At 44.3% G+C, this 23928-nt stretch overlaps 4 protein-coding genes across 4 annotated transcripts; 2 read left to right on the forward strand and 2 right to left on the reverse strand.

The window, feature by feature from the left end:
* Positions 1-360: 360 nt before the first annotated feature.
* rps29 (ribosomal protein S29) lies at positions 361-1449 on the reverse strand. The gene is made up of 3 exons (XM_068577361.1): positions 1357-1449; positions 764-863; positions 361-467 (listed from the first exon to the last, which is right to left on the reverse strand). Exons 1-3 carry the CDS (start codon positions 1416-1418, stop codon positions 459-461), a joined length of 171 nt encoding a protein of 56 aa, XP_068433462.1. The 5' UTR covers positions 1419-1449; the 3' UTR covers positions 361-458.
* A 1029-nt stretch (positions 1450-2478) lies between these two features.
* Positions 2479-6088, forward strand: mgat2 (alpha-1,6-mannosyl-glycoprotein 2-beta-N-acetylglucosaminyltransferase). The gene is made up of 2 exons (XM_068576505.1): positions 2479-2668; positions 4249-6088. Exon 2 carries the CDS (start codon positions 4256-4258, stop codon positions 5942-5944), a length of 1689 nt encoding a protein of 562 aa, XP_068432606.1. The 5' UTR covers positions 2479-2668; positions 4249-4255; the 3' UTR covers positions 5945-6088.
* Positions 6089-10142: 4054 nt separating this feature from the next.
* Positions 10143-17255, reverse strand: wdr20b (WD repeat domain 20b). The gene is made up of 4 exons (XM_068577179.1): positions 16985-17255; positions 13994-14176; positions 12330-13832; positions 10143-12009 (listed from the first exon to the last, which is right to left on the reverse strand). The coding sequence occupies exons 1-4, from the start codon at positions 17231-17233 to the stop codon at positions 11953-11955; spliced, it is 1992 nt and encodes a 663-aa protein (XP_068433280.1). The 5' UTR covers positions 17234-17255; the 3' UTR covers positions 10143-11952.
* Positions 17256-19321: 2066 nt separating this feature from the next.
* Positions 19322-23730, forward strand: hsp90aa1.1 (heat shock protein 90, alpha (cytosolic), class A member 1, tandem duplicate 1). Its single transcript, XM_068577178.1, has 11 exons — positions 19322-19464; positions 20283-20429; positions 20545-20911; positions 21007-21140; positions 21233-21538; positions 21655-21820; positions 21972-22162; positions 22270-22417; positions 22528-22796; positions 22898-23231; positions 23341-23730. Exons 2-11 carry the CDS (start codon positions 20283-20285, stop codon positions 23448-23450), a joined length of 2172 nt encoding a protein of 723 aa, XP_068433279.1. The 5' UTR covers positions 19322-19464; the 3' UTR covers positions 23451-23730.
* The last annotated feature ends 198 nt before the right edge of the window (positions 23731-23928 follow it).

Raw genomic sequence — 23928 nt, forward strand, 5'->3', positions numbered from 1 at the left:
ACTGTCAAATACATGTGTATGTTTGCATATATTAAATCTACATATTACACCTTCATAGGAAACTGTATAATAAAAGAGCAATGTCTCTGGCATTCCACCAACACAAGTTGAAGCAACAAAAAAAATAAAAGTAGTGTTGTGCTCATCCTTCTGATAATGTAATATCTACGTTTAAGCAGTGTCAACCATCATGTAGAGCACGGGAAGCATATTTTGTATACACTTGTTTAAGTGACTGTAACAGACAAGTGTGTTGTATATTCTTTTGTTTCAGATGTGATATTCACAAGTTAGTCACATCTACCCTGCATATTACGAACAATCATCATACATATTGTGAAGAAAAAACACCAGAATACATTTAGTTTGGACAAAAAAACACATTTATTTGCAGTGCTAAATTATCCCATCGTGGCCAGCCTTCCAAAGATCACTGGCCCCATCCGAGGATGTGACATTTAGTCCAGCTGTGGGAAAAGAGAGCAATCAAGGCATCAGTACAGGCGACAGTCAGCATCGTTGTTACACATTTGCTGTATGTAGTATGAGTAAATTAACTACTGTAAATATACAAAGTCCACGCCTAATCATTAGCATTAAATCAGCTGAAAATATACCACAGCTTGAGCTTTACCTGAAACATAGCGGCTAATACGTTGTTGACATCATGCCGGTGTTTGATCGTAAGCAAACCATGTGGTGACATTTAGTGCAATATGATCGGAAGATTAGCAGAATGATAAAACTGGGTAATATTACTTACCTTGCAGAAGCCGATGTCTTTAGCGTACTGCCTGAAGCACTGGCGGCACATGTTGAGTCCATATTTACGGATCAGACCATGTCTGTTCGAGCAAACCCGGCTGAGAGGAAAGAGAGATTAGGTTAATAAGTTTATCTTTTACATGTAGAAACATAAAACATGTCTCTAGTCCGCATCCATCCACACAAACTAACGTTACAAAGAGCGGAAGTTCACGCAAACGCCGCAAAGCTAGCTGGTTATCCTTTAGTCCGCGGCTCTCAGTGCAAACATGGCGACCCCGAAACACAGCAACAGTAGCTCAAATAGCGTGACGTTAAAATATAGTTTAACCCCCTCCATAACTCTGGATCTAACATGTTTTTAGCTTTCTTGAGACTCAAGAGTAGTTTCAGAAACAGCGAGGTGCTAACTCTAGCAGGTACGCTAGCGCGGAGCATCCTCCGCCGCCGCCGCCATATTGGCTAAGAGGCAGCTCCCACGCGGTGGACAAATTGTGATAAATTCTTAAGTATGGGGATCCATAAACACATAAAAACCGACTCGCTTCGGCAAACGTATCGATAATTGATCGATTTGACAGCAGGACTGACCAGGATCGGGATCCCTGACCGAATTTTCGGGGGTGACTCCAGTAGAGCTGCTGGTGGCCCATCTTGTCTCTTTCGCTCGAGTGTCGGAAAGGAAGAGAGGTGGTTGCGCGTGCGCAAATGAAACGCTCCGATGCCGCGCTTCCGGCCGCAGATGGTTTGAGTGGCGCCACCTGGTGGCGGAGAAAACAGTGCAGCGGAACAGCCTGAAGGTGGCGCTACAGCCACAGACATAAGAGGTTAATGAGAGACGAAAAGAGGCATTTGAATCGACAGTATTGATGGCATTAGGCATAAGAAAGATGTGGATAAAGTGGATAAACTAAAGGTGTTTAAGTGAAGGAAAGTTGAATATGATAAAAAACAAAAATGGATGGATTAAATATAGGAATATAGGCAATTTGCTGATGAGCTAATGTTGTTGATCATTTAGCCCGAAATAACAAATTGTTCTTTCCTTATTATCTACACAAACTGCACAACAGTTTTGATCCTAATTTGGCACATTTGAGTAATACAATGCAATGCATATTGCATTTTATACACTAATTGTGCAATACTGTTACCATATTTTTGTGCCTTGTTTTTTTTTTACTTTAAGTGTATTGTAATTCTGTGTGTTAGGAGATCCCATCAAAATAAGCTTTTCGCAGTACAAGATAACTGCCTGTTATCTTTGCATATGTTAATACACATATCTTGAATCTTGAAATGTGATATAGATACATTAAAAATGAACAGGACGTGGTGGAACTCATGTTGTGGGTGTATTAATAATAGACTTAAAAAATGATTAACCTACAAGAGCCGTACTGACGAGTACAATTTGAAAGAAAGTGTTGCCAGACGGCGTTTCAGAAGGATATAAAACAACAAACTGTATTTAATCAAGAATAGATATAAGGTTGCTGGAGGAGCACAATGTAGAAAAAATGCAATATTTGGGTGGATTTTTTTATTGATATGTAATATATGTATTATGTATAATACTATTAAGCCTTTGCTTGTGTTAAATATTTAAAGGGATTGTAAACCAATCCCACCCTAGCATGAGACAGCAGCAGGGATACATCCTCACATGTAAGGTGTCTCGGGTGCCCCCCTCTGGCCCAGTGCATTGTGGGACATCGTCAGGCAGTGGTTCCGTATTTGGGGAATCTTTCTATTTTTTTGTGTTATTTTTATTTTTTTACTGCCGACGCTAGCTGGTAGTTACGTCTCCATGCAGCCTGCATGAAAACGTATGGAGGAGAATGGGACGCCGCCGTACTGACGTGTCTCGGTGAACGGACCCGCACGGCCCCTCCAGTTGTCGGTAAGCGGCGTGAAAACGCGGTTGTTTGTGAGCTTGTTTTCCGCCGTCGGACGCGGCTGTCGACGAGGTTTCGCTCCCGTTCGGGGCGGCCAGTAAGTTGCTAGGCTACGCCGTTGCTAACTTGCCGTTAGCATTCTCGTGATGGAGCGGAAGCTGCGGCGCCAGCTGTCGTTAATGATTATTTTTATTAATATTATAATTATTAATAGCGTGTCTGCAGTGGTGAAGGCGTTTCGTACCACGTAGTTAAAACAAACGGGAACGTTTATCGCATGTTTGGAAAAACCGAGCGACGCCGTTAGCTGGCTCTGTGTGACCGACAGCAACTAACAGCTGCCACTACAACGCAATGCATATTTACACGAGAAGGAGGACATTAAACGCACCAGACTGACGTTGTGTAGATTAAAGCAGATCGGGGTCTAATAAAACACATGTTTATAAAAACTGCAGCACTTTTAGCTGCACCAAAAACCCGTGCAGGGGCATGTACACGGCCACAAACTACTGCCTTCAAAGTATATATATATATATATATATATATATATATATATATATATATATATATATATATATATAAAATCTCTTTTTATATACATATGTCTCTGATAGATACATATGCAGGTATATACATATTATTATTTAACATAGTCATATTGCCTATCTACATATATATATATATATATTTACAATATTACTATGTTAAAGTACATGTTAATTGACATTTTATACCAGAAATGTATTACTTGCTATAGTCACAGACAGTATATATTAAATGCCAAAGCAGGGAGGACACATAAGTACAACAAGGGAGACCATTTAATAAGGAAGAAAAGATGGAGGTTTGTTCAGCAGATCTGAGCAAAGAGGGGAGGCTGATGATCATTATTGATAATGCAGTTGAGGACAGAGATTTATGCAGAAGGGAAATCTAGAAGCACGCGGTGATAATGAACATTGATGGTGCGACCTAAAGGGGAGGAACTGAGGGAATACGCACTAGTCGCCGTGTGTGGAACTGTGTTTGTGGTTTCGTTGGTACTTTTTCATCGTGACCGGGGTCCCGTCACGTGAAATGAAATCACTGTTGTCGTTGCTTCTATTAGAGCTTATAATGATATGCGCTCACCGTGTTGTACAGGTACAGATTTCTGTCCAAGTTTCATTCTAAGAAAATTAGCTATTGAATTTTTTTTTTTTTGGCCCCACAAGTTTATTGGTCTTTTCCTCGGCTCTCCGCCGCATCTCCACGTCTTCATTAGCAAATGGAGTTGGCCCAGTTGTAGAGCTGAAACAATTAGTTGATTATTTGATTAGTTTGTAGACAAATTAATCAATAACAGTTTGGATAATCGGTTAAATGTATAATTGGTTTGCTCAAGCAATTAAAAAAAAATAGGATTTGATTATTTTTTCCGCTTTATTTTAAATGTCATCGGCTTTTCTGCATACATGTGCCATATTGTGATGTACATCCAGAAATAATAAATTAAGATTGTCATAGTGATTACGTTCCTATTGCTCAGCCCTGACTGCCGCGATGCACCTGCCTCTATTGATTTATTTATTTTCTCATTTAGGCGGTACATGCACACGGCTACCCTGCTGCCTCCCGGCAACCGTCATGCCTTATGGAATATTCATCCGCCACCAATGACATTCCAGCGGGACCCATGTTTACAACAACCGTTCATATTGCCAACGAATAGCCTCATATCAGCTTCTTTTCAATCCGGCTTGCTCCCTTTGCGAAGCACACAATCATATGTGCAAACCCCGTTGCTTGTTGTGTTCGACCACGATCAACTTCTCTCCCCTCGCAAAGTGGCCGACGTCATGAGATTCCGGATCTACAAGAGGAAGGTGGTGATACTGACCGTGGTGGTCGTCATCTGCGGCCTGGCGTTCTGGAGCAGCGGAAGGCAGAAGAAGAGCGACGCCGGGTCGCCCCCCAAGGAAGCCGAGACGGCGGCGAGGAGGAGCAGCAGCAGCAGCAGCATTGGCGGCGGCGGCAGCAGCAGCAGCAGCGTCAACAATCATATCCAGGTGCCGGCTACACCTGCAGTCAGCAGGGCGCCTGCGCCGCTCCCTGCGATACAAGCAAACGACACGCACCCGGAAAAGGCAAAGGACAAAGACAAGATACCCAAACAGATACCCAAACCGGAGGCTGATAACACCACGTTAGTCTACCGCGGCATTGTCTTCCAGCTCAACTTCGACCAGACAATAAGAAACGAGGAGAAGTTCAAGGCGGCGCGGCGGAAGGACGACCTGGTCGTGGTGGTTCAGGTCCACAACCGACCCGACTACCTGAAGCTGCTCGTGGACAGCTTGCGGAAATCCAGAGGCGTGGAGAGCATACTGCTGATATTCAGCCATGACTACTGGTCCCCGGAGATCAACAAAGTGGTGGCCTCCGTTGACTTTTGCCAGGTACTTCAGATTTTCTTCCCCTTCAGCGTTCAGCTGTACCCCCAGGAGTTCCCTGGACATGACCCCAACGACTGCCCCAGAGACATTCCCAAAAAAGACGCCTTAAAGCTGGGCTGCATCAACGCGGAGTACCCGGACTCGTTCGGCCACTACCGCGAGGCCAAGTTCTCGCAGACCAAGCACCACTGGTGGTGGAAGCTGCACTTCGTATGGGACCGAGTCCGCGTTCTGAAGGAGCACAAGGGCTCGGTGCTGCTGATCGAGGAGGACCACTACGTGGCCCCGGACTTCATCCACGTGCTGAAGATGATGGCGGCCCTCCAAAAGGAGCAGTACGCCGACTGCGACATCCTGTCGTTGGGGAGCTACAGCCACATCAGCTACTCCAGCAAGGCAAACAAGGTGGAGGTGAAGGCCTGGAAGTCCACCGAGCACAACATGGGCATGGCTCTGAGCAGAGAGACGTACCAGAAGCTCATCCAGTGCACCGACACGTTCTGCACCTACGACGACTACAACTGGGACTGGTCCCTGCAACACCTGACCGTGTCCTGCCTGCCCTCCTACTGGAAGGTCATGGTGAGCGAGGCGCCGCGGGTCTTCCACGCCGGGGACTGCGGCATGCACCACAAGAAGACCGCCTGCATGCCCATCAGCCAGAAGACCAAGATCGAAAATGTCCTGCAGGCCAGCGGGAACCAGCTGTTCCCAAAGAACCTGCTGATCACTAAGAGACTGCCGGCCAACGGGGCCGGAGGCGTGGCCCCGCATGTGAAGAACGGGGGTTGGGGCGATATCAGGGACCATGAACTCTGCAAGAGTTACGTTCGATTACAGTGACCTTAATTGCTACTATTCTATATTATTGTCTCTTTTGCATCCTCTCTCTAAAGAAAAAAAAGCCTTTTAAAAGTAAATCTTTATGGACTATTCTTCCTATTGCCTGTTTTACCGGACTGTTAAAAAATAAAGACGAATGTTGGATTTCTGGCTTCTTATATAATATGTCCTCACAGAGAATCATTTACGTAACTCCTGCTTTTGTTTTGTAAGTTGTAATTAACAGCAAAAAATATACCAAACAATTCATTGTTGTGTTTTCTCTGCCTGTTTTTGTCACAAATAATGAGCAACAAACTCAGAAATAGTCGCGAGCAGGCAAGTGCTCATCAGGGCCGTCATGAATTTGGTAAATCTGTGGGTTTAGCGATCCCACTGTGCATGCATAATTAATTGGAAGATATTTATACCACATACATTTGCTGAGATCAAAGGAGATCCTTTGAGACACCTTGTCCCATTTAAATAATCCCCCCCACACTTACATTATTCTCAACAGGTTTTCTCGAGGCTCATTACTCAGAAAAGGTGTCACTTAAGAAAAATGAGAGTGATGCATTCATGGCACCGGGAAAAAACCCAGTGCTCAACAGAGCGGTCATCGCACGCCGTTTGTGGCGTTCTGTTGCAGTGCATCAATGTCCAGCCCCGACACATCCCCCCCCTCCCCTCCCCCAGGGTAGAATATGCCCATTCAGCCGCCTGTATCTTTGTGCAGAGATTATTTTGATTTCACGGGCGAGTGCACACGTTTGCATCTGGAGAGCTCCCAAGACACCGATACAACTTTGTTGTCGCCCCGTTGGAAGGTGCATTTACATTTTAAGTGCTCAGACTTCAGCTCAGTATCGATGGTTTCCGCCGAAGGGCCCCCAGAGCTCGGTGTCGTCTCTGAAGCTGCATTGATCCCTCCCTCCCCTCCAGAAATTTGTAACAATCCCCTCTGCACGCTTTTCAAAAAACCTGAAATAACTGCAGAAGTATCGCTGACTGGACTCTCCAGACATTTCATATTAAAGATATCCTCTGGCAGGCTCGGCTCTCGACGGGAGAATACCGGAACGCACTGCATGAATTGAACATCTTCCAAATGTAAGGCATGTATATATCCGAGGCCTGTAAACAAAGGCCTCCGCTCCATCATATATCATGTGTGTGTCTGTGTGTGTGGGCCTGCTGTGACGCGGTCATGTGACACACGGTTGCAGCTGCTCCCACGGCGGAGGCCAAATAATCGGGCCCACACCTCGAGGGAAATGGCCGAGAATAGAATGGGGAATGGGAGGAAGTGGCACGGCGCTCTTGATTCTCGGTGACTAATAGTTAACTGACGCTGGAGCCTTTTGAAAAACTGTAACGGTTCCCGATGCCGCTGGAAGCGCTCTACTTAAGACGAGGATTTGAGGGCAGGGAGAAAAGAAGAAGAGGGGCATGAAATCGTTTGATGGCCCAATTCTCTGTGCCGTCTGTGCTTATCGACAATTAGTCATACGGCATGTTTTTTTTTAACAATAATAAGCAAAATTGAAGGGTAATAACAAATAACCAAGATGACTATTGTCAACAACACAAAAATAATGTTATCCAGACAGGTGAAGAAAGCGGTTTTAAGATGATGAGCCACTGTCAGTTATCATTTAAACAAAATCAATCTGATCACTTATGTGCTTTAAGGAGGCTAAGGGGCGCTAATAATTCCTCTGAATGTGGAATAAAACCAATTGTATTGTAATTACATAATTGAAGACTGGTTAAAGAGTACACACTCTCCTTTTCATAATGTTATTTAGTAAAGATGAACCCTCTTTAGTGTCTTTCAGCTCATTGTTTTGGTCCTCTCAACCTGCTGCATGTGAGCGGCTCAGTGCTAGCCGCCCCGCAGCAAACAGCAGGAAAAGTAGAGCCCTAATTCCCGTACATACACACAGGCAGTTATCAAATGATGTTAATGCACAAGGTGCTTTGTATACGATTACCAAGTCCACGCTGCCAAATGCCACTGCGGCCGTATTTAAAGACGGAGCTCGGATTCCAGTATCCCGATCGTTTATCATCCTGTTCATTATCCCGTCGGCTGCTTCCTGACACATTACTTCAATTTCTGAACAACATTGCGATGTGATAGCTGTGAAAGAAAACTAAATAGGTTAATTTCCATAATCTGGATAGAACAGTTTGCATTCATTTCCCTTTCACTGATATCTTGAACCGTCTGCTTTTTTGCAACACGTCGACTGCTGCTCATTCTCCAATTATAGCTCCAAGAGAAAGAAAGAAAGAAAGAAAGAGTATTAATCATTCATATAGCCGTTGCACACATTGCCAGGTAAACAAAAACTCTGGGTCAATACATAGAGGCACGCAGACGAAGGGATTGCATCAGCGAGAAAATGATTAAAACAGGGCCTTACAGAAGCGGGAGGATTCTCTCTCAATTCATCGAATTCCAATCAAGTGGGACCCCGTTCCCCCCCGGAGGATGCAAGATAAATGGAGTTGTTTGTCTCTCTCGGCGCTCCGCGGACCTTTTGATTGCTATTCAAATGGCCCGTTGGATGAAAGGGTGGCTGGGTTTGTGTATGTCATGATGGAGCGTGGCATAAACAACATAAAAAGTGCATGTGTTACAGCCGGTGTGATGTGTTTATGTAAAACAGATCACTGAGCGCCGGTCCTGATTGATACCTGCTCAGGGAGGACAGGGACGAGTCAGTCACCCCCGACGAAGAGGAGGAGGAGGATGATAATCGGGCCTCTCCGTTGATCCCCTTCTTCTTCGCCCCTGATGCCACAAGCGGCTGGTTCGATGGCTGCGAGTGCTCGTGTTGCCTCCTAAAAGTGACTCATAAATTATGCAGGAGCAGTTTTATGCCCCTACTTGGAATATAAAATATATATGAAGTTGTGGAGCGAGGTATTAGGAATGCATTAGAGGGAGGGGGAGAGAGGGGGAGAATGATTAAGTGATGGTTGTTATTAGTGCAAGTTCATTCAATGTGCGGTGGGGAAATAAGCTCTCATTTGACTGAGTGACACTGCCACCTACTGGCCAACTGTACCCGCCACAAACTGGTAATTGTGGGCTATGTGCTGCATGTGGAAGAGACGAAAAAGTAAGTTAAAAATCCAGTTCCCCTCTGGGTAAAACTTACTCAATGGAGATCAGTCATCCTTCATTTCAGTGTTTCCACCTCTGCTTAATCCTCCCATTGTGACATTGACTGTATACTTTGTCTTTCTGCTGTTTGTTGTATGCATTCGTCACCATCTCAATAAAGGCTCGCCGTGCCGCTGGTCCTCTGATCATGTCTTGTTAGACCTCTTCTTGTGTGCACTGTGCTCGTTTTAAACCCTCGGTCTTCTGTCACATGTCTTGCAAACACCTACAAATTACACTTTTGAAATTTAAATGATCAACATACAGATGTGTATATGAGCTCACGTCCACCCAAATATAATTTTAAAAGTCTAATCAACTAGAATAAGCGATGAACAACTGTGTGAGGATTCAGGGCCTTTGATCAATGCTTCAATACACACACTAGCATACTATCCAGTATGCCAGGGAAAAAGATTGCCACTGTGTTCCCAATACTATGCTTGTTCTCTTCACTTTCAGTCCACACTACAGCCCTTAAGAAAAGTATGTATTGTTGCTCACAGTATACCAAGTCGTCAAAACGTTGCAAATTGAACTTTTACCCTTTTGCTCTTGTATTGGGATTTTTTTCTGGCATACTAAATATGTTATATTAAAAGGTATTGGACCGGACACTTTGCATGTCCTAATAAGTAATATGTAAAATGCAATATACCAAAAAATACCAGGACGTCCAGGCGGCATTGACTCATATATTTTCAGCATGTTTTTTTTTTCTTCTATTCTGACCCACAATCCTCTGCACAGCGGACACGTGACCAGAGGGTCCGAATTCATACATAAGGGGAAAAAAGAAACAGTCAGCACACAGACTCATGCAAAAAAAAAGTAATATTTAACTCGTGTGGTATAATTAGTAGAGTATCGGACTCTGGCTGAACTCAACGTGATGCGGGTCAGCGTGCAGCAGGAGAGCCGGTGGGTGCGCGCATTCGCGTGGGCGGAAGCGCGCGTGAAGGCGTATTCCCCAACTAATGAAGACACTGATCCATGCGGTGAGCACACACACACTGAATAAAGTCACACAGATGGAACATGTAATCTGTCAAAGTTGTTTTAATAGGCGTCACATGGAGGGAAAAAAGGCTCCCACTGTTAATTAAATATCCTCAGTCTTGCTATGTGGGCGTTTTTTTTTTTTTTTTTTTTTTTTTTAAAAAGGAAACACACCTCGAGCACACCCATCGCGCGCGCGCACGTGTGACGTTGAGTTAGTTGGTTTTCAACACAGTGTCAAATGTTTGTTCAGCAAATTTACTCACAGAAAAGTCCAGACTCAGATTGCAGCACCGTCTGCAGAACAATGGTCGTCTTCCGAGTCTTATTTTGTTAGTTAAAGTGAAGTCACACACATGTTGATGGATGGGACCTAGAGGGGAGGGGGCGGGGCTATGCCAGCGTTAACTCTTCCTGTGGTTTACCTGAGCTCGGAGTGATGGCTGAATTAGGCCGCTGCGACTGCGCATGCGCCTGCCTGCGCCGTAAAAGGAATCTGCAGCGACAGGCCAGCTAGCCTTCAGCACTACCTGTTAGATAGGAGGAGTTCAGAGACGAGTCCTATACCAAACGGTTCATTAATAAAAAATACACCTGAATTCTCTTTATGTACAACAGAAAAGAAACATTTTCACCTGCATATTCAAGAGTCATTTAATATTAGGTATAGATCTTCTGTATTAGAAATATCACTATTTTCTGAAATAAGGATCTTTGCACTAATGTAATCATCATTTCACCCATAAATCATTGAAGTACAATATTTACATATAATACAGAGCCCATTTAATCTGAAACAATATTAAAATAAATGTTCAATAGATACAAAGGTTTTTCTTTTTAAATTCTATTTATATTTCAACCTTGTCAAGGAGTCCTTACACACTCCAAAAAATGTAAAGCCATTCTCCTCTAACAAACTACTAAGTGCAAACAATTTTTTTTTCCATATATAAAAAACTATGATTGCAGCATCCAGCGTTGAGACAGAGGGCAATAAGAAGCCGCTTCCCCAAGTGCTTCCAAAGCGGTCTTCAAAATGTTTTGCTTGTGTTCCACAGTCACGAATTCAAAATGTGTGTGTGGGGTGGGGGGGAATAAACAAAAGCATTCAAAAAAATTGAAAGAAAAAACAAAACAAATCTGTGCAAATACACTTTAAAGTGTGACACTACTGATTAAAATATTTGTGACGGAAGTGAAAGGCTCCAGTTTCTCATGAACAAGGTGTTCAGGTACTGGAGCTGCAAAAAGAGATCGCCCAGGAAGTGAACAAAAAAAATGAAAAAGGTGTGGCTGCTGCTCCGATAAAAAATAAACAATCCGTCATCTAATTCCCTTTTTTCATGAATACATTTGAAGAAACAAAATACAGGGAAAGATCACCGAATTAAAACCCACACAAAAGGTCAGGTTGAGGCATCACCACAATGCTTACAGCATGTCTAGTCGTTAAAGATCTACAGGCACAAAGGATTGGGTACTAGAGTTTGTTATTTTTAGACTAGACACGACTTGATATGACCGTAGATGGTACTATGAGCCAGCGGAGCCCCTTCTCCATAAACCTCCTGGACGATTTAAAGCTTGCCGTCTTACTTCCAATAGCACCCTTTTTTTTTTTCACGCCCAGACAACAGGGCGTCAAGTTTCGAACCTGTGGCTTGGCCAACGTTGGTTGTGTGAGCGTGAGCGGTAACGTCGGGATGGTGGTAGTGATGTAGAATGAAGGTGAACACTGGAGGTCGTGTGGTGTGTGTGACAGTATGTGAAGAAGCGCTGCAGGACCTTGGCCTTGGTCTCCCCCCGTCTCTGTTGCATGGAGCTGTCATTAGCAGCACCAGCACTGGGGCTATACTACTGTTCCACTGGGGGAGTTGGCTGGGTTGTTTTGAGATGATAGCAAACCCTGCGGAGAGACAGATAACACACATTGATAACAAACAACAGTGTTACTCGAACGTATTAAAAAGAGAGGCAGAATAGCGAGGCCACGAGGTTTACTGACGGAGAAAAAAATGTGCTGTTAACCATCAAAATGCAGACGGCCTAGTGTAAATCTCGCGTGAAATAACCAAAACCTTTCGGCTGCACAGAGTGGCGACAACGGCTTCTGAATGCAGAGGAAGAAGAAGAAGAAGACAAAAAACAAAAAAAAACGCCCGCGCTCGAGACAATGCAAGCCAAGAGGCGTCACATGACAGTGTCCTCGACAGGCCCGTCACTCACCACTTTCCCGGGCCTAGCCCATGTGCAAACGAAACCCTCCTGACAGGCTGTTACCAGACAGTCCTCAAGGAAGATTAACACAGTGAGTCTCTCGTGAGCGATCTTCTTGCACACCAGCGGCTCGAGCAGCGGCACGTCCTCCATGCGCGGGCACAGCAGGGTGCCCAGAGTCTTAGCGGCTTCCGCTTTTGCCGTCCGTGTCGAGCTGAGCTGGTTGAGCTTGTCACTGCTCTTGCTGCTGATGTGACCCATGCTGTGGTTCCGCTTGTGGTCCTTCTCGTGGCGCTCCTTGCGAGAGTCATGCAGCGACAGGGTGGCAAACTTGCTGACGCCAGTGGCGATGAAAGCGCTGTCGATGATGCTGTTGGCCTTGGTGGTGGTGGTGGTGGTCGTGGCGGTGGAAGCGGGGGTTGTGGTTGTGGTGGTGGTGCTGCTGTTGCTGCTGCTGCCTGTGTGACTGTTTGGGGTGCTGCCCCCTGTTGGGTTGGAGGAGTGTGGCAAGCTGTTGGACCGAGGCAGGGTGTTTGGGAGGGAGTTAGGCGGGTTGCCACTCGCGCTGCTATTACTCGTATTGTCTTTACCATTGGTGCCACTGGGATTAGTGGCGGATACAGTAGCGGTAGCGGTAGCAGCAGTAGCAGTAGTAGTTGTTGTAGTAGTCGTAGTAGTAGTTGTTGTTGTCGTTTGTCCAGTGGCTGGAGGGCTTGTCGCACTCATAACATTAGTGTGAGTCCTAGTGCGGGACAGAGGGAGGTGAGGGAAAAGAATGTCCTCCGTTAGGTCCCACAGACACATCTGGGTGTCCTGGCCCACTGAGCCAAATCTGTAGGTCACACTGACAGGCCTACTGTCCGTAGAGTTTCTCTTGGAAAGCCGAGAGTGCGCGCTGTTCGCTCTGTCTCTGCCCACGCCGAAGTGAATCTGCTCGTGGAACTCCTCGTCGCTACCGCTGAACTCGGCGGGGGGGTCCCCGTCCTCCACGCTGGTGGTACAGTGGTCGAACGCCACCACGCTCACCCACGACTTGTGACCGTGGCCCCGTGCGATCACTCTGCAGTCCGAAAACGACCACACCGTCACCAGGTCGTCCTCCCCGCCCGCCACGATGTACCGTCCGTCGGGGCTCCAGCACACGCACAGCAAGCCGCCGAAGTAGCTCTTCATCGTGCCGTGCAGCTCGGCGGCGTCGAAGCCGAACACCCGCAGGAAGCCGTCCTGGCTCGCACAGGCCAGAAACTTGCCATCCGGGGAGAAGGCGAACTCGTTGAGCGCCCCTTCGCCCACCGTCCAGCGCAGCAGCGGGTTGCGGGCCGACTTGCTCTTGCAGGTATGCACAGCATAGTTTTCACCCTGCTTGAGGAGCTGGTAGTGAGGTGCCGTGGTGCCGCAGGTGTTTTCCACGTTGTACAAATACATGCTGCCACTGGAGTGAGCAACCAGAAACAAGCTCTCTGAACCAGGAACCCATCGCACACACGTTACTCGTGACTTGTCTATAAGTCTCTGGAGGGAGAAAGAGAAGAAGAAAAAAACAGACACTGGTCAGCTAGTTATTCCAATATTTACAAACTGTGGACAGCTGAAACTAAATATAACAATCATTGAAGTGGTCTATATATCTTTTAGTTGCAGCATCAGAACACCAGACGCTGAAAGGAACCCACCTCTTCATTGAAGAGTTTGCTGGTTTCCTTCTTTATTGGGTCGATGAGCTGTACCTGGCCCGCCGAGAAGCCCACCAGCAGGGAGACGCTCTCTGCCGTAGCCGTGATCGGGTTGAAGTCATGACACGTGGGCTGCGTTCCTTTGTATATCCTCTTGTCGATAGGCTTACTAAGATCCGCAGCCTAGAACGATGAGAAACGCAAATGAGCGTTTTGACACCGTTTAGAAAAGACAAACAGCTGTGACTGTGAAGGACACTCACTTGATGCTATGAATTACTTTGTTTCTAATAACTATTTTCAGATATTGCCTAGATTTTTATTAATTTATTGTAATTGAAGATTGACATATAATCTATTTAAAATGTACAATTTCATTTGATTCTCTCAAAAACCACCAGGGGACAACTTACCCCAGATCAGAATGCCAGAAATGGGGTCAATCAAACTTATTATCTACAAAAAACACCACTTTATTAAAAAAAAAACCTCAACTACTTAAATATTTGCTGGAGACAAATGTCTCAAGAGCTTTGTGGGCCGCCATCGACTCTTTGTCGGTGTCTACAAAGTGCCAAGTGTTATGGGTGATTATGATGTATTGTGACACATGGGGAGTCATTATCCAAAAATAGAGAGGAGGAGCAGCCCAGCCAGACCATATAGTGTCGGCTAACTGTTTAGCTTGTCTTCCAACGGGCGGCAGTTGACAACACAACTCAATTTAATTCAAACATGACAAAACGTGATATACAAGCCAGCTATTCTCCCGCACGACACACATTTTAATCCTGTTATCTTTAACAGAATGACATCAATCATTACAAAACTGAACCTAATCATCAGAAGTATTCTGTTTCAATATTGTAAGAAAAAGTATGACGAGACAATTAGCTAAACCTGTACTAGGTCTGAAAGGAAAATGATATATAGACTAAATTAACATAACCGCTGAACTAGCAGGAATGTCTCTGGCACCAAACCAGTGAAAATGTGATACATGACATGGCTTTATGTTTTATTGCTGCAACTCTCTTGTGGTTTATTTTAATGCATTAAAATAAAGGAGGCAGAGAGAAAGCCGAGAGGATGTATTTAAAAAGCTGTCAGAGTTGTCAAAGTGAAGCTGCTTTAAATTAAATCAAGTGCTACAACTACGACGACAAGCTTCCTCTGTTTGCTAAAAAAAAAATATTTTACACAATAATGAGATTTTGTTTAAAAAACAAAAACTATATATATATATATATATATATATATATATATATATATATATATATATATATATATATAATTTTTCTATTGAAATTAAACACAAGCTTGGCCTAGACTAATGGCTGGCCGTATGTACCATAGTATAATTTTGAAGTTGAACTCACTGGGGGAGTGATTGTCTAACATCAAAATTAAAATGCAAGATGCATTATCAAAATAGAAAAGCTGAAAGAATGTTTCCTCATCTATTGAGTTAACTGGGTGGGCCCCACTCACGTTGACAACTTGTTCAATAATCCACACCAACAATTAAGGCAGCATGATTCATCAGCAACGGATAATAGTCTTGTTTTCTGCCTGCCATCAGAGCTGCAACAAGGCCTTAAATGTTAGATACAATTCAAACTCATTATTCAATGCCAAGCCTAGTTGTCGACAGACATGTATCCTTACTTCTTTTCCAAACAAATAATATAAAATATTGCAAGGAGGAAGGGTAAAAGAAGATGCAGTCACACTGACTGATCATTTCAGCCATCGCTGTCAGGAATTTGGTTTGACTACATGGACTGGGCTCATTTAAAAGCAAAACGTTTTATTGGACAATGATCTCATATTTTGGCTGCAACTAAAATGTTATCAACACAGGAACTCTTACTGTACTAAATCAAATGTAGCAAAATTTTGGTTAAAAACTGTTGCATTATATACAATTGCCCTAGAAATTAATAATACAAAATATAGAAAAACCTCAAGTTGTCGTCTGCATTAAGGCAATACTGTAAGATCACTGGTGTTGAAGCTTAAGTTCACTAGCTGATCCTGACTGATGCCAAACATTTGTTTAGCATATTCCCAAATATAACCCTCTGTTTTTGTCCTGCCTTTGGCTGGGTCGAGTCTACAAGAAAACAAATACAACTTCCTCTCATGTTTTTGACTGTGCCGTGAGCACCTGGGCTGGATCAATAGCAGCAGAGTTCCCACAGAGATACGAGAGGCTGCTGATTGGGTATTCTGTGGCTGCTTCAGGGACAACCACATCATCAGCACGATCACCCCCTGTCACAGTCACCATCTCTGCTCAACAAGACCCAACGTGGCTTGCAGCAATGACATCATCACTCACTCTGTGCAACCGAACAGAGGATCATATTGTATTGCATCACACCCAAATCCTGACAATGGAGTGGGCACATCCTTACATCGCGAATAACAAACAACCCCTCCACTGACAGTCTCCACACAGCGAATGCAACGTGAACACTTAGCTCTATCACACACACAAAAAAAACACCAAAGTTGACCCTGCTGGTGAGCACTGTTGACAACTTGTCACCCGTATATGGCTTTAGCAAAACCAGGATAAACAAACACCTCATACGACATGACATGACAAGACCAGACTCCCCCCGTCTCCCCCTCCTTCCCTCCTCCTCCCCCCTCCCCCAAGTTGTCCACCTCACTCGAAAATATAATGTCACAGCTTTGACGCTGATAAAGCTCTCAAAAAAACTGGCGGACTTTGAAGCGCACACGAGTCTCACCGAGGCAACAACAAAAAAAAAACATCCAACTGTGGCGATGTTAGCTAAGAATGCTAATTAGCCCCTAACTTAGCTAGGTCTGCAACATGGCCTTGTCTTGACAACCTGCGCACTTCAATGACAGAAGCTAAGAGAGTTGACAGCCAGGGTGCGACACCTCTGAAGATGCCAAATCAACGGGCAGCGTCCGGACTGTTTGGGCTCCGTCGGCGCAGTCGATATTGTTTACCTTTCTCACGCCTTTGTAGATATAAAAGTACAGTTCCCGGCCCACATTGAAACAGATCCTGTCGCCGTTGCCGGACTGGTCGTTTACATTGACGAAGGAGACCTTGACGGGGTTGGAGCCTTGCGAGTTGAAAGGCACCCTGTTCGGGCGGCTGTACTCGGAGTGAGTGAGGAGTTTGTAGACACCTTCTCGTGTGGTGAATTGAGTTTTAATTTCGTTCATCTCCTTCCCTCCTCCCTCCGCCGCCATCTTGGAAATTGCCGTTCATCCTTGTCCGAGCCCCGGATGTAACCCACTGCGCACGCGTAGAGCTGCTGGCCCTGCAGCCATGCGTACAGAGAAGTATATAGTCATGTGAGGTAAACCTCGAAAAATAAACAGATCATATAAGTGTAGATACCGGATTCAAAACTAGTCACCCGCCACATTATGCATAAATAATACACTTTATTGAAAAATTGTACATATTTAATTCCGTATCTTACTAAAAACAGACAAACTAAGCAGCTGTAATTAAGAAATGTTAAACATACAGCATGACTATTTAAATGCTGGATGTTACCAACGCAGATACGATTAAATTAAAGACCAATAGAAAGTCGCAGTTGGATTGAAATGTATATGGCAAGCAACACTTTTGTTGAATATGTTTGGATTGAATAAAATCCTGTTAGATATTTCTCTTTACCCAGTGAAAAAGCTTCTAAAATGACCATCCTTTAAGTAAACAAAATACAGAAAAAAATATACTAGTATACTATTACTGAAAATAAAGAAATCAATGTAGACACAGAAGACCTAAAGTTCTCATAGCCGGGATCCAGACTGAGAGTGACTTTACTGTAAATATATTATTAAATTAAGGATATCCGATTATGGGCATTCCAGGTTATGCACCGGCACCATCCTGCCCTAAATTACAGAAGCATCCCTTCCTGTATCGATGCTCAATTCCCACATGCATATCTTATTCTGGCAAACTATTTAACCTATGTGAGGAATCTGACTCTCCCCTACAGACAATATTGTGTATGTTATTGCATCAGTTCTCCATGTTTCCCAGTTACAGAAGATGCTTCCAGTAGTGTGGAAACATTTTAATTACGTAACAGACCTGTAGCAAATGAAATATACTGCCATCCACTGGTCAGCTGAAGAAACTCAGACCCACACTGGACCAGATCATTCTAGTCTTCCATCTTATACAATGATGTCTACTGTGTTGTTCCATGTTTGAAAACCTGGTATCTGAGTTGTGTATGGTGGATTGGGCATGTTATAGAGGGTAATCTATTAATCCTGGACCTTTTCCCTTCTCTTGAGGTTCTGATGGCTTTTATCGACACATAATAATAATTTGGTATTACTATTCCTTGGTGAACATCCCCCTGATTCCCTAAGGTCTCATCTGTGCAATAAATTATTTTTAACTTGTATGTGTCACGGTCTTAGGTTTTTATTTAGTTTGTTTTCTGCTTTATTTTAAATTTCCCTGGCTCTTATGTCATCTGTTCACACTTCCTGCCTTTGTATGTTTTCTGCAATTGTGATTATCGACGCCACTCTTAATTGAATCCTCCTGTCTCTAATCATCTGCACTTCCTCAGGCTCATTGTATTTAAACCCTGTGTGTCTTCTGTCTCAGTGTTGATTCGTCTGCATCTCTATCTGGTATGTTCTCTGAGACCCTATTGAGGGTTTCAAAATTAGCAACAAAGCATGTGCATCAGAGCCTAGGACAGGGCTTACGTTGCTAAATTTATGAATCATAAACCCCCTGAATGTTGTCTTTAGTTGTCTGAACAGAGTTTGCGATTTGTTGCCAGTTAACTCATCACGTTAAGGTGACTGGTTGTTTCCAAAATCCATATCATGATGAAGGCCACAAGTTGTGCCTGAAAATGCAACTTTTTCTTTTTCTACTGTGCAATCTTTGAGATTTACCAATCTTGCACGCCCAAAAACTAAATGGGCCTGCTGTCCACAGAAAGCCCTGTGGTATGTCTGTGTGTGGCAGCTCGATAGCAGCTGATAGCAAAATCACTTCACAGCTGTGACGCTTACAGGGGGGTATGGGGCCTAAGAGCCGGACAAGCTATCAGGAAAGCGCTCTATTTGAGTGACAGGCACTTCTTGTGACTCCGCAGCCCTACAAGGGCACATACACTTTAGGGCTCTGGTGTCTCACTTGCCAAAACACCACCTCTTTTCCCGGCCTTTCCTCAACACCCCCCTTAACGTAGTGAACCTATCTTCTGGAAGCTTCCATTCAGAAGCTTCCAGAACCCCTCCACCCACCCCTAAAGTATAAAAAAGACACCGGTGTCTCGTGGGGTCTGTATAGATTCACTTGAACACACAACTCACGGGAGGAGCAGCGTAGCACACACTTGGAGCGCTTCAAGAAAAGAAGACAAGCTCAGTGATACATTTGAAGACTATCATCAAGAGGCAATCGATCTGAAAATATTCTAGTTAAGGTAAGACTAAAGGGGACCTTTTCATTAACTTATATTAAACTGGTTGCTTTAATAGGACTACGGACAGAGGGGTAAAATACTTGCTGCGAATTAGAATACATGAGAATGAAACCACTAACTGACAGAAATGCAAAAATAGAGTAAAAAGTGAAAAACTACATGTGTGAAAGCACATGGCAAGCAGGGTGACCCTGGGTGTTAACGTAATGGCGGAGGAGGGAAAGCCGGTTGGCACAGAGGCGATACTGCAGTTTCCCATCTTTGTGCAGAGAAGTATCAAAAACATTGCAATATAAGGGGAAGATGTTAAATGTAATGAAATCACAAAGACAGCAACTTTTCTACGGTCTGTTTTAATCATGAAAACAAATGTGGAACATAAGAAATGTTGTCCTTCTGAGGCAGATTTATTTAGTTTTGAATGGAAAGACCTCACTCTTGACAAAATATTATCATTGCTGCTCTACAGTAAAAATCAGATTCTTCCATTTTTGAGTTTCTAGCTGCTCTTCTTCCCTAAACTTGAATGTGTTGAGTGACACATGGTGAATGGCTTTGGGGGGGTTGGGCAAAGCATCCCAACTCCGCCCAGTTAGCAAATGGCAAGGCTTTGATTGACAGAAGGAACATGTGTTCGTCTACCATCTGCAATAGCTAACCTCCTCATGCCACGAGGCTGCCTTTTTATTTGAGGGTGGAGCAAGAGAGTTCAAATGTAACTGCAGGAGATTAGTTTCGAGATATCCAACATTTATTTCTTAGCAAATTTGAATAAGCACAAGAAGCATAATTGTGAAAAATAATGTCCTATCTTTCAGATGCCTGCCCCTGGAACAGTCATGGAGGAAGAAGTGGAGACCTTTGCCTTCCAGGCTGAGATCGCTCAGCTAATGTCCCTGATCATCAACACCTTCTACTCAAACAAAGAGATCTTCCTTAGGGAGCTTATCTCCAACTCCTCGGATGTAAATACAAACCAGCACTTTATCATATATGTTCCTTTTGCTTTTACAAATGTACGTAGCTCTCACATGTGTGGGAAAACATCACAATGTTAACAAGTTCATCCCTTTCTTACAGGCCTTGGACAAAATAAGATATGAGAGCTTGACAGACCCCACCAAACTTGAGTCCTGCAAGGACCTGAAGATCGAAATCATGCCCGACCAGCTCTCCCGCACCTTGACCCTGGTGGACACGGGCATTGGCATGACCAAGGCCGACCTGATCAACAACCTGGGCACAATCGCCAAGTCTGGCACCAAAGCCTTCATGGAGGCCCTGCAGGCTGGAGCCGACATCTCCATGATCGGTCAGTTCGGCGTGGGTTTCTACTCCGCCTACCTCGTGGCTGAGAAGGTGACGGTGATAACCAAGCACAATGATGACGAGCAGTACATTTGGCAGTCTGCGGCTGGAGGCTCTTTCACAGTCAAAGTTGACACTGGTGAGTTCCCTCACTGGTTTAATATTCAATACGTGTCATTATGAATATGATTTGTTTCACAGCCGCTCATCAATGGGTTTTATTGCTACTTTTAGGAGAGTCCATCGGCAGAGGAACCAGAGTGATCCTTCACCTCAAAGAAGATCAGACGGAATACTGTGAGGAGAAGCGCGTCAAGGAAGTTGTGAAGAAGCACTCGCAGTTCATTGGCTACCCTATCACACTTTATGTAAGTACCATGAGCAAAATTGGTGATAATCAATGACATTAACGCGCTGAGACAACCAATTCCTAAACCACCACTCTTTCTACATATTCAAGGTGGAGAAAACAAGGGAGAAGGAAGTGGACCTTGAAGCGGGAGAAAAGGAAGAGGAAGTTGAGAAAGATACCGCTGAGGACAAGGACAAACCTAAGATTGAGGACGTGGGCTCCGACGAAGACGAGGACACCAAGGAGAGCAAGAACAAGAGGAAGAAGAAGGTTAAGGAGAAGTACATTGATGTCCAGGAGCTGAACAAGACCAAGCCCATCTGGACCCGTAACCCTGATGACATCACCAATGAGGAGTACGGAGAGTTCTACAAGAGTCTCACCAACGATTGGGAGGACCACCTGGCTGTCAAAGTAAGCAGAGTCCAACGATGATAAACCTCAAACTACCTCTTTGCAAATCTGATCATGGTTTCATATGTTCTTTTTTGTCTTCAACCTTATGCATTCATACTTCTTGTCTCTTGCAGCATTTCTCAGTGGAGGGACAGCTGGAGTTCCGTGCCTTGCTCTTTGTACCCAGAAGGGCGTCTTTCGACCTCTTTGAGAACAAAAAGAAGAAGAACAACATCAAGCTGTACGTGCGCAGGGTCTTCATCATGGACAACTGCGACGAGCTCATCCCCGAGTACCTCAGTGAGTAACCTAAGTGACACAATCATTCATGCACTATTTCTTCTAAGATATTTCTGGCTTTAATATGATGCGGGCTAATTGTAAGATTAGTTGTAAAATTTAAGTTGGTCTATTTTTAGAATGGTAAGCAGTTGTTATCTTCTCTATTCAGATTTCATCAAGGGTGTGGTGGACTCTGAAGATCTGCCCCTGAACATCTCCAGAGAGATGCTGCAGCAGAGCAAGATCCTGAAAGTCATCCGCAAGAACCTGGTCAAGAAGTGCCTGGAACTCTTCACCGAACTGGCCGAGGACAAGGACAACTACAAGAAGTACTACGAGCAGTTCTCCAAGAACATCAAGGTAGGTGGCTCAATCTGAATTTATGTCTCTAACCGTTCAGATTTTTAAAAAAATCTGAGGTTTCACATGTTTAACATTGACTATTTGCAACATGTTTCCTGTATCAGCTTGGCATCCATGAAGACTCTCAGAACAGGAAGAAGCTGTCCGAGCTGCTGCGTTACTTCACCTCGACCTCTGGAGATGAGGTGGTTTCCCTGAAAGATTATGTTTCACGCATGAAGGAAAACCAGAAGCACATCTACTACATCACAGGTAATTCAGTTCTCTCCTTTTTCTTCTTTCAATTTTGCTTTAAAAGTTTTCTCAAAAGGGTTTCGGTAACTAGCGTATTGATTTAAATTAATCTACATTAACTTCCACAGGTGAGACCAAAGACCAGGTGGCCAACTCTTCCTTCGTGGAACGCCTTCGCAAAGCCGGCCTAGAGGTCATTTACATGATCGAGCCCATCGACGAGTACTGTGTCCAGCAGCTGAAGGAGTATGATGGCAAGAACCTGGTTTCAGTGACCAAGGAGGGCCTGGAGCTGCCTGAGGACGAGGACAACCTGAAGAAGCACGAGGAGCTCAAAAACAAATTTGAGAACCTTTGCAAGATCATGAAAGACATCCTCGACAAGAAGATTGAAAAGGTGAAGAAAAGATATCTCATCTGTCTTAATGTTGCAGTACAATGTAGCGCGGGTGATTTTTGTTTGATCGCAACGATAACACAACATTTTATTATTGACAGGTCACAGTGTCAAACCGCCTGGTCGCGTCCCCCTGCTGCATCGTCACCAGCACCTACGGCTGGACAGCCAACATGGAGAGGATCATGAAGTCTCAGGCCCTGAGAGATAACTCCACCATGGGCTACATGACGGCCAAGAAGCACCTGGAGATCAACCCCTTGCATCCAATCGTTGAGACCTTGAGGGTGAAGGCAGAGGCTGACAAGAACGACAAGGCCGTCAAAGACCTGGTCATCCTCCTGTTCGAGACCGCCCTGCTGTCTTCTGGATTCACACTGGATGACCCACAGACGCACGCCAACCGCATCTACAGAATGATCAAGCTTGGCCTTGGTATGTTTTCTTCATGACAAGTGACTTTACAGGAATTGGTCCGCTCATTTAATGCCTCCATTAATAAGTGGCTTTGGTTTGCCTAATAAAATGCATTTCTCATTCACAGGCATTGATGATGACGATTCTGCAGTCGAGGACCTCATTCAGCCTGCTGAAGAAGATATGCCGGTCTTGGAAGGAGACGATGACACATCAAGAATGGAGGAAGTTGACTAAAACACTGAAAAGACACTTTCCTGCTTCATAATATTTTTGAAAATTATGTTACTTCTCCAAATGGACACGTCACTGTCACAACTCATTTCTTATTAGTCGATACAGCTCATTTAATGGAATTGATGTCGGCCACGGTGTGGCTTTGCCTGTCAAGCTGCTTGTATACAACTACTAATACCCATTAAGAGAGGGGATATAAAGTCACTGTGAATTCGACTTTTTTTTAATAACTTTTTTTTTAAATGATATGAATTTAAAATTTGTAATAATAAAAAAAAAATCTGAAATAAGACTTGATATTTGCACTTATTGAGGCCAATACCTGTCCAACTTCACTTTGTTCTGGCCCTGTATTGGTTGAAAAGGGATCAATATAAGGCAGGTGATGTAACTCATCGTCAACATTATTCTACTCGACTTTCTGAAATTTTCAGTTGGTTCATTCGAGTTCGTCCCCAGCTCCCCCCCCCCCCCGCCC

This window comes from Clinocottus analis, unplaced genomic scaffold (assembly GCF_023055335.1).
Source record: "Clinocottus analis isolate CAN_PGR_092001 unplaced genomic scaffold, fCliAna1.0.p SCAF_15, whole genome shotgun sequence".
Lineage (NCBI taxonomy): Eukaryota > Metazoa > Chordata > Actinopteri > Perciformes > Cottidae > Clinocottus > Clinocottus analis.